The sequence below is a fragment of the Rutidosis leptorrhynchoides genome, chromosome 11 (genome assembly GCF_046630445.1).
Source record: "Rutidosis leptorrhynchoides isolate AG116_Rl617_1_P2 chromosome 11, CSIRO_AGI_Rlap_v1, whole genome shotgun sequence".
In the NCBI taxonomy this organism is placed as follows: Eukaryota; Viridiplantae; Streptophyta; class Magnoliopsida; order Asterales; family Asteraceae; genus Rutidosis; species Rutidosis leptorrhynchoides.
The window spans coordinates 235,602,235-235,613,222 of record NC_092343.1 but is presented as its reverse complement, the minus strand read 5'-3'; the positions used below and the strand labels follow the sequence as shown (position 1 = coordinate 235,613,222).

The window sequence follows — 10,988 nt, the reverse complement described above, 5'->3', positions numbered from 1 at the left end:
CACACACACACACATATATATATATATATATATATATATATATATATATATATATATATCCATATATATATATATATATATATATATATATATATATATATATATATATATATATATATATCCATATATATATAATCATGTCATATACAAATTATAACGTTTGTGAATCATCAGTCAAACTGGGTGGTAAATTGTCTACATGAAACCTATTTCAATTAATCAAGTCTTAACAAGTTTGATTGCTTAACATGTCAGAAACATTTAATCATGCAATTATAGTTTTCATTTAATATATAATCATGGAAAAGTTCAGAAAAGTTCAGAAAAGTTCGGGTCACTACAAGCACCTTCCACTTCATCTTCATCATCAGCCCTCTCATCAACATCCTTTTCATCTTCATCATTCTCTTCATCATCAACATCTTCTTCATCATTATCATCATTATCTTCATCATCAACATCCTCATCATCATCACTCTTTTCCTTTTCCGGAGCCCATTCATCAGCACCTTCCACTTCATTATCACCTTCATCTTCATTATCAGCCTTCTCATCAACACCCTTTTCATCTTCATCACTCTCATCATCATCAACATCTTCTTCATCATCATCATTCTCTTCATCCTCTTCATCATCACACTTTTCCTTTTCCCGAGACTTCTCATTAGCACCTTCCACTTCATTATCACCATCATCTTCATCATCAGACTTCTCTTCATCATCAACATCATCTTCATCATCAGACTTCTCATCAACATCGTGTTCATCATCATCTTTCTCTTCATCATCTACATATTCTTCATCATCATCAATCTCTTCATCATCATCATTATCTTCATCAACAACATCCTCTTCATCATCATGCTTTTGGTTTTCCTGACACTTCTGATTAGCAAACATGAAATATAAAATGTAGTAAGTAAGAATTTAAATATTGTAAGAAAAATAACATCAGTTAAATTAGTTACCCTCGTTCCTTTATCGTGTGATTTCTGTTTCTTTGTGATTTTGATGTATCCTATAGTGCTACTTAAACCCCTTTTTCGACCACCGTTTTCCTTCCCCACATGAGTTAACAAGGCATCCCCACCTTCTTTATCTGTCCTAACCTGGAAAAAAATACAAGTAATCAATTATAGAAAAATTATGAGTTGGTTAGTCTAAGAATTCAAATATAAATAGTTTACAGTTGTATCTATAAGCGACGCAAATGTTTCTACTGCCGTCTTCCCTTTGTCATCCGGCTTCATCCTGCCCAGCACGTAATACCTCGCAACAGGATCTTTGATTTTGTGGTATGGTGTACGTTTATGAGGATCATTTGCTTCTGTATCCCATTGTGCTTTTTTCCCACGATATCCCGAACAACCAACTCGAGCATACTTTTCTTTAGTATTTTTGAAAGCGTCTTGCCTGCCTTTTTCTCTTAGTTCCTACACAGTTTTAATGTGATTAAATGCCTTTTTTCAAATTGTTACAATATCACAATGTACCTCCAAACCTGATACAAATCACATGATTAGCACTTATTCGTCTAGCAGGCGTATCTTCGATTTCACAAAATTTTTCCCATATTTTTGGAGTTATGAAATCGTAATCTTTTACTTCTACATAAGGAAGCTTGCCTTCATCCATATACTTTCTTAAATTGCACTTGAATCTCGTAAACGCTGTGTTGCATTTTTGCAGTGTTGTTTTTCGTGCAAAATCGTCTTCAATATTATGAAGCTCCTGTATAACTTAAACTAATGTAAGTGTTGAATGTTGTAACATATATAAATAAAAAGTAATTAAATAAAATCTTAGATTTTATGTGATGACCCGAGAATTTCCGACCAAATTTAAACTTTAATCTTTATATGTTCCCGACACGATAAGTAAAATCTGTAATGTTGAGTCTCGAAAGTTTTGAAATCTATATTCATGCAATCAAATACCCTTTGACTATGCTCGAAGATTCACGAACAATTAATTGTAAATAGATATGTGTGAAAATATATATAAATAATAATTAGAAATATAAAATGAAATATTTCATGAAGTAATTGTTAGAATTAATAATGTAAAATAAAATAATATATGTTATTATTATTTAGGACATAGCCATATATAAATAAAATATATTAAAAAATAAATTTTGAATGATTGTAATACTCCTTTGATATACCGATTGATATTAAGTAAGTTAAATACGAACTTACGTAATTTTAAAATAAAAGGTGATCCGAAAAGGAGTTATATAAGTTATAGGCTTATTAAAAGTATATTTACGATCTAATAAAATGAAGTATAATTGTAACCTTAATATTATTATATAAGGTATGTATATATATATAAGGTTGATGAGTTTAAGTTGATATAATATTATTGTTAATATTCATATTAATATTGTGTTGGTTATATTAATTAGTTCCAATATATATAAATTTGATATATAAATATTATCATTAATAATATTAATATCAAAAATAATATAATCAGTATTATTATTATAATTATCATTAATAATATTATTATTATAAATTCTATCATAACTGATTATTATTATTACTTTTGTTATATTGATCATAATATTATTATTAATTGTATTTAGATTTTTATTAATATAATTATAATTATTAACTATTAATAATAATTATAAATATCATATGTAAGATATATATATTTGATTCCAATTACACTTATCAATCACCACCACTTTAGCTTTATCACTGCTCATGATTTGTACTCAAATTGTGCTATATCGATTTCCATATAAGCTATCAAACAAAATCTGTTAGAAGTACCTCTCTCCTTTTATTTTTTTTTTGTTATTTATTTATTTTTTCTGTACCAACGAATTCATTCTGTCAACTCAATTTGATATAAAACAAATGGATTACTCAAATTTGTTAGCACTCACAATCAAACTTTATTTATTTTGTTTCTGTCTATTATTACAAGTCAAAAATAGTAATCACAGAGAGGATCCAAATTCTGTTAGCCATCAATTTCACTTTTTTCTTTATTTTTCTTGTTTTCTTCTTCTTGTTTGAAGAACCCTGTTTGTGTTCTGATACTTGTCGACCCCTTCAATTGAATATAACAAACATATCATCTTCTTCTTCTTCAACAACACACATACATATTATTATTACTTGATGAACTAAACTCAAAACCACCACCATTCGACTAACCGTCCATGTTTATTGTCTTGCTTGAACCAACATCATCAAATCCATGATCTTTCTTGTTGAGTTGCTTGAATCAAGAACCATCGACTAACCATTAAACCGCCACCATCTTATGTAAGTCACTTCCGTTGTATATCTTTTTATTATTGCAGCTATACCGAACCCATAAACCAACCGTCACCGTCCATCCACCTCCTGTCGCCACTCTCAACCGGCCACCACCGGCGCCACCATCACTTTCATTACTATCACTCTAAAAACACCACTGTCACCCTCTCCATCAACCGACCTTCAACCATCAACACCTTCACCACCTTTGAACATCACTACCTTTACTCTTCTTCAAACGCTAACCCGCTACTGATTTTTGTTTTGTTTTGTCTCGTCAATCACGACCCAAAAGCATAATATTACTAAGAAATGAACCTGCAACTGCTATACTTTTCTTCCTTCTCTTTTCTTTCGTTCGACACAAAACCACCATTACACCATTACCGTTGTACTACTACTGCAGCCTGTTTAATTTTTTTTTTTCCTTTCGATGATAAGTGATGGGGGAGCAATTTAAGATGATAAGCTATGTTCTAAATGTTGAGTAAATGATATCTTTGTTTGATGGCCGACACAAAAGAGAACCCCATTGTTTATAAAAGGAAAAAGAAATCGAACCCCACAACACCTAATAACATCCAGCTATATATTTTATTTATTTTTTTTTCTTTTTTCGAATTATATAATAAATTCAATCACTTTAAGCCAGGATTCGGTTTTGGATTTTGGACCGAGAATTTGATTTAAAGATTTGGGCTGCCATTTTTTTTTTTTTTTTTTATTTTGGCCACTCCTTAATAAACCAACGAATTCTGTTTTGATTCTTGATCGTTGACAACTCAAACACACACACATACTGTTGATGGTGAAGATTAGATGAATTGTCATGATAATGTTACATTGATAATGATCGATGATGTTATGGAAGGGATGGTTATGTGAGATGTTATATATATATATAATATCGAACGAGATAAAAACAGATAGACGTTGTAGCTTGGATGGTTTGGATGTTGGGTCGGTTAACGAGAGGTCTCGGGTTCGATTCTGATTTGGTGCAACTCTTTTTATAAAAGCCTTGGAAGGTAGTTCCTTATATATAAATTTTAGTTATTATTAGTATTGTTATTATTATAAATGTTAAAATTTTATTATTGTCATTTATCAAGTATGATTATCATTAACGTGAGTATGATTATTATTAATATTATTTTTAGGATTAGTATTATTATTATTACTAATATTGAAATTATTATTAGTAGTAAACTAATTATCATCATAGTTATTATTATTATTTGTAGTATGATTATCACTTTCGTTAAAATTATTATTTTACTCTTATTAAAACTAACATTATTATTATTATCAGTATTATCTATATTTTAATTAATAGAATAATTATGATTACTAAAAATAAAAGTTTTAACGACATAATTAAGATTATAAGTATAAAAATAAAGATTATATATATATATATATATAAATATAGTACACCTAACTTAACTATATTAACATATGTTTATATAAAATGAAAATATAAATAAATAATGAAACTTATAGTTTATTAATATAACAAATACATCATTAATAATAAATAAAATTAATCGATTACGAGTATATGTTTTAATAGATATACAATTGGTATAGGTTCGCGAATCCGAGGCCAACCTTGCATTGTTTAGTTGTCCAATGTCGTTCTATGTATTTTTACTACAAAATACAGTATGGTGAGTTTCATTTGCTCCCTTTTTAAATGCTTTTGCAATATATATTTTTGGGACTGAGAATACATGCGCTTTTATAAATGTTTGACACAATAGACACAAGTACCTTAACTGCATTCTATGATAGAATTATCTGGGATTGGGGTTGATATGAATGATTTTTATCTCTAGTACGATGCGAAATGCCTGCTATGAGATGGTTGGTTGATATGAATGGTTTATTATTTATGACATTTTGGCACCGGTTGGCCTATATTTTATATACATGTGTTCAGCCGTGGGGTGTAAAGACCGGCACAGAGGTTCTATATTTTGAAGGCACATGTATTCAGCCGTGGGGTGAAAGACCGGCATAGATGGTTACTATATTATTTTGGAATCCTCACCAGGTGTTCTTCATATGAATGATATTTTTCTTGTGCAGTTGGAATGGGACTTCTGCACGTTTATCATAATACTTAAAATCTTGTGGTCTATTAATATGATAAAATGAAATGATTACTATAAACTAATGAACTCACCAACCTTTTGGTTGACACTTTAAAGCATGTTTATTCTCAGGTTTGAAAGAAATCTTCCGCTGTGCATTTGCTCATTGTTAAAGATATTACATGAAGTCGTTTATGGCATATAGAAGTCAGTTCATCGTGATGGTACCAGATGTTATTGTATTCGTTCAGGAAGATTTTGGACGGGGCATGACATTTTAATACCTTTATTTTGCTCCATAAAGTTTGTTTCTGATCAGGAGACACATGCTTCCAATCCTTTACAAGGAAATCACAAGTGCTCCTAGTTAAAACGCCAATTTTGCTCGAAAAAATAGCTTGGTTTTTTCCAATAGCTTGGCCAAACTCGTCAAATTCAATCTTCAACTGAACAACATCTGACTTCTTTTTCAGTTTATCTACACTTCTTTTTTTATTTTTTTTGTTGCATCTGTACACAAAATGCAATAGAAAAGATACACATCATATTGCAATAGAAAAGATACACATCTAAGCACATGCATATACAAATTAAGATCATAGTACAACAAACACAGCTTTATACACCTTAATATCATTTCAAACAAATGCAGTCTTATTATTGTGTTATGAATAACACAACAAACATATCACACATACAAAATATGCAATAACAAGGAAATTGACCGAACTCATAACCAAACCCATTTCAAAGACTAATTGCGCGACAATAATATTCATGTTTTTCTGAACAAAAAAAAAATTAATAAATTTAGATTATCAAATATACAAAATTAATTATTAATTATAATTAATGGTAGGAATTAACCTTTGAAATACACTCTTTTTCTCTTGTAATACGTTGCTTTGTGTAAGCCATGGTAGCAAAGTAGAATCGTGTAGAGACCGAATCTAAAATAGAACAGAAATCGAATAGGGTATCAAACAATTAGGGTTTATAGATTCAAGTGATTTGGGATACTTGGCGGTTTTTTAGAACACAGACAGATAACAAAAGAGAAATGATAATGAGGTAACGGGATTATGATCGATAAAAACTCAATTGATTTTGATTTGGGATTTTTTTTTTTACAGTATACCATACGTGATATTTTTATAGAAAATAAATGTAAATTTGTCAGGTTAACACAATTGCTTAGATGGTTAGGATGTTGCTTGGTAGAGAGGAGGTCGTGGGTTATAGTCCCTTTTCCAACTTTTTACATACTATATTATTAATAATGTATTAACTTTTTCAATGTTGCTTGTAGATGGATCGGAATACTTGGATGTACGAGATAGGTCGCGCTACCTCTGAGTTTATGGATAGTGTAGATGAATTTATTACAGTTGCCGAGACTGATCAACTAGAAAAAGGAAACACCACAATTAGTTGTCCTTGTAAGAAATGCAAAAATGCACGGTGGTATGCTGATTCAACCGATATCAAAAGTCATCTAATTACACACGGATTTATGAGAGGGTACACATGTTGGTCTTTTCATGGTGAGTCATTAGCTGACCTTAACCCGTCTGTTTCGGATAACGATACCGATAATGAAGAAGATTCATACAATAGTGACAATAATGTTAATTTTGATGACATGTTTGACGATTTGGATATGGAGGATAATGCTGCTGATAAGTATCATGACAGATTACAACAACTATTTGTTGACGCTGAAAAACTTTTATATACCGGTTGTATGAATTTTACAAAACTTTTCGCCGTGATACAACTGGTTAACTTAAAATCAAACAATGGTTGGAGCGACACAAGTTTCACTAGCCTGTTAAAGTTGTTGAACAAAATGCTACCAGAAGGTAATGAGTTGCCGGTTTCAACATACCAAGCAAAGAAAGTAATGTGCCCAATGGGATTGGAAATAAAGAGAATACATGCTTGTCCAAATAATTGTATGTTATACAGGAATGAAGACAAAGACCTTCATCAATGTAAGGTATGTGGTACATCTAGGTATGAACGTGGAAAACCGACTGATAATGTTGATAGTGATGTGTCGGAAAATGGACCTCCTGCAAAATTATTGTGGTACTTGCCTATCATACCAAGATTAAAGAGATTATTTGTGAATGAGAAAGATGCAAAATTATTACGTTGGCATGCTGAAGATCGTAAAAATGATGGTAAAATGCTACATGTGGCCGATTCACTTCAATGGAAAATTTTTGATAAAGATTTTGAAGAATTTGGGGATGAGATACGTAATATAAGGTTCGAACTCAGTTCAGATGGAATTAATCCATTCGAAGATTTGAGTAGCCGTCACAGCACGTGGCATGTTCTTCTATGCATTTATAACCTACCACCTTGGCTATGTATGAAAAGAAAATACATAATGATGTCTCTTTTGATTCAAGGCCCAAAGCAACCTGGAAACGACATTGATGTTTATTTGCAACCACTAGTTGATGAAATGATGGAATTATGGAGTACCGGCATACAAGTTTATGATGCATACAAGAAAGAATACTTCCAACTACGGGCAATGCTTTTTTGCACCATTAATGATTTTCATGCTTATGGTAATTTGTCTGGATATAGTACGAAGGGGAAAAAGGCATTTCCTATTTGTAAGGAAAATACTTACTCGATATGGCTCACAAATTGTAAGAAACCGGCATTTATGGGGCATCAGAGAGAGCTTGCTGAGAATCACCCGTATCGTAAAAATTCGGATTTATTTGATGGTACTATAGAGGATAGAAAACTACCACCATTGGATGGAGAAACTACACTCTCCAAAGTTGCTAATATAAATGTTGTGTTGGGAAAGAAAGGTTTTGGTCCTCCCAAAGGTATTTGGAAGAAAAAGTCTATTTTTTGGAAATTACCCTACCGGAAGCATTTACGAGTCCGACATTGTATTGATGTTATGCATATTGAGAAAAATGTTTGTGAAAGTTTGATAGGGTTACTGTTGAACATTCCTGGAAAAACAAAAGATGGAATTAAAGTTAGAAGGGACATGGAATTAATGAATATCATACCAGAGCTACAACCTAAAGATATTGATGGAAGGTCCACCAAGTTTCTTCCTCCGGCCTATTATACTATGTCGAAGGTCGAGAAAACTAAATTTTGTCAATGTTTACATGGTATTAAGGTTCCATTAGGATACTCTGCTAACATTAGGAAGTTGGTTTCGATGAAAGATTTGAAGTTACTTGGTATGAAGTCACATGATTGTCATGTACTAACGACCCAGATTATTCCTATTGCAATTCGTGGAATTCTACCCAATCGTATTCGACACACAATAACAAAACTATGCTTATTTTTCAACACGATTCATTCAAAGGTGATTGATCCTGATGTGCTGGATGAATATCAAAGAGATATCATACTTACTCTTTGCGAACTCGAGATGTACTTTCCACGTTCTTTCTTTGATGTCATGGTTCATTTGGTATCTCATATTGTAGGAGAAATATAGGTATGTGGTCCAGTTTTCTTACAGTATATGTATCCATTTGAAAGATATATGGGTATCTTGAAAGGTTATGTAAGGAACCTTAATCGACCAGAAGGCAGTATCGTTGATGGATATGCATCCGAAGAGGTGATCGAATTCTGTACAAACTATATGGATGGGTTTAAACGTGTCGGGATTCCACAAAGTTGTCATGAAGGAAGACTATCAGGTCAAGGGACACTTGGGCGCAAGACGGGCTATTCAAATGTTGCCGATTATCAAGAGGCACATTTTAATGTCTTACAACACACTGCATCTATTGATCCGTTCATACAAGAACACATGTCGTTCTTGAGACAACAAAACCCTAAAAAGAGTGCAAAGTGGTTGGCAAATCAACATAAAAAACTTTTTTCAGAATAGTTGAAAGACAAAGTTAGGAGGACATTTCCAAATATTGATAAAACGGTTGAAGCTTTAAGATTCGCCCCTAAACATGTGTTCCAATATCAAGGATATGACATAAATGGGTATACCTTTTATACTAAAGCTCAAGATAAGAAGAGTAAAACGTAAAATAGCGGTGTCACGGTGATAGCCTCGTCGACGGAATTCACCATGGTCAATCGTGAAGAAAGATCAAGGATCGCTAAAAAATCTTATTATGGTGTCATTCAAGAAATATGGGAATTAGATTATGGTGATTCGTACACTATACCCTTGTTCAAGTGTAAGTGGGTTGATAATGATCGCGGTGTTCAAGCTGATGAAGATGGTTTTACAACTGTTAGTCTTTCCACCAATGGATATAAAGAAGAACCATTCATTCTAGCAAAACTAGTTACTCAAGTATTCTTTATCGAAGACCTAAAGGATCCTAGATGGCATGTGGTTCAGTATGGAAAACGACGGATTATTGGTGTCGGGAACGTTGTTGATGAGGATGAGTACGTACAATTTGACGAGTTACCGCCATTTTCAGTCAGTGTTCAACCTTTGAATGAAGTTGCTGTTGGAAATAATACAATCTACTTTAGAGAAGACCCTGAGGAAGGAGACGAGGTTGCAGACACATAAAAATTGTTAAAACATATGATTGATTACCTTTTTTTTTTACACCCATGAGTATATTTTTTAATGACTTATGCAACATGTCTTTTATGTCTTTTGTTAATTTTTTTTTGTTAATTTTTTTTACCATGAAGAATTTACTTTATGTTATTACCTTTTAAATTAATAATACCAATCTATACAATACAAATAATTCTAAAACACACACACATATATATATATATATATATATATATATATATATATATATATATATATATATATATATATATATATATATATAAACATATATATGCACATTTTTCAATATTAATATCGGGAACAAACCGCGATCACAAAACCATCCAACTTCTTCGTATACCCTAAACCATCCCACTTCATTATCAAACCACCGGAAACACCCTACTCCATCATCATAGAACGGCGATTATTTGACGAACGAAATCGATTTCGTCCTCACGGCTGAAGGATCATCTCAAATGCAGGTACAAATGGTTTTTTTAGTTATCTAGTTGTTCTTTACTCGAATATTCTTGTTATAGACGTAATGACCATAAAATCATACTATTATACTTGAATCGAGTTGTGTGATTTGGAAACAATAATCGAATATTAGGTTATATACATGCACATTTTGTCTTAGATTATTCAGCAAAATGGACACATTAGGGTTTAAAAGTGGTTAATAGATGCTGCAGAAAGTGTCTAATATATTTTGTGTTAAAGACGAAATGCCCTAAATATCAGACTATTATACCTAAATCTAGTTGTGTTAATTTGACCATAATTATTATTGTTACCTACATAACTGATATGTACATATATGTTTATTTTACAGAAGCAGAAATAATCTCTGACGTTGTCATTTATGGCTACCTACAATCGTCCACCATCGTTCATCCACATAATACGATTAGCAGATAAGCTTGAACTGGTATTGTTTTGTTTCTGTTTTAACCTTAAAATTATATATTTTATAAAGCAAAACCATTGTAAGACATATCAGGTTATTATGTTTTGTTACAGGCTTTGCCACATGAATGGTATGTTGACCATTATGATACC

General features: G+C 31.7%; 1 protein-coding gene across 1 annotated transcript; it reads left to right on the top strand.

Annotated features, from left to right (window-relative positions):
* Positions 1-6,686: 6,686 nt before the first annotated feature.
* LOC139875454 (uncharacterized) lies at positions 6,687-8,873 on the top strand. The gene has a single exon (XM_071862789.1). It carries the CDS (start codon positions 6,687-6,689, stop codon positions 8,871-8,873), a length of 2,187 nt encoding a protein of 728 aa, XP_071718890.1.
* Positions 8,874-10,988: the final 2,115 nt, after the last annotated feature.

Excerpts from the sequence above, each read along its gene's own strand:
- LOC139875454 (XM_071862789.1), top strand. The coding sequence starts at position 6,687 with ATGGATCGGAATACTTGGATGTACGAGATAGGTCGCGCTACCTCTGAG.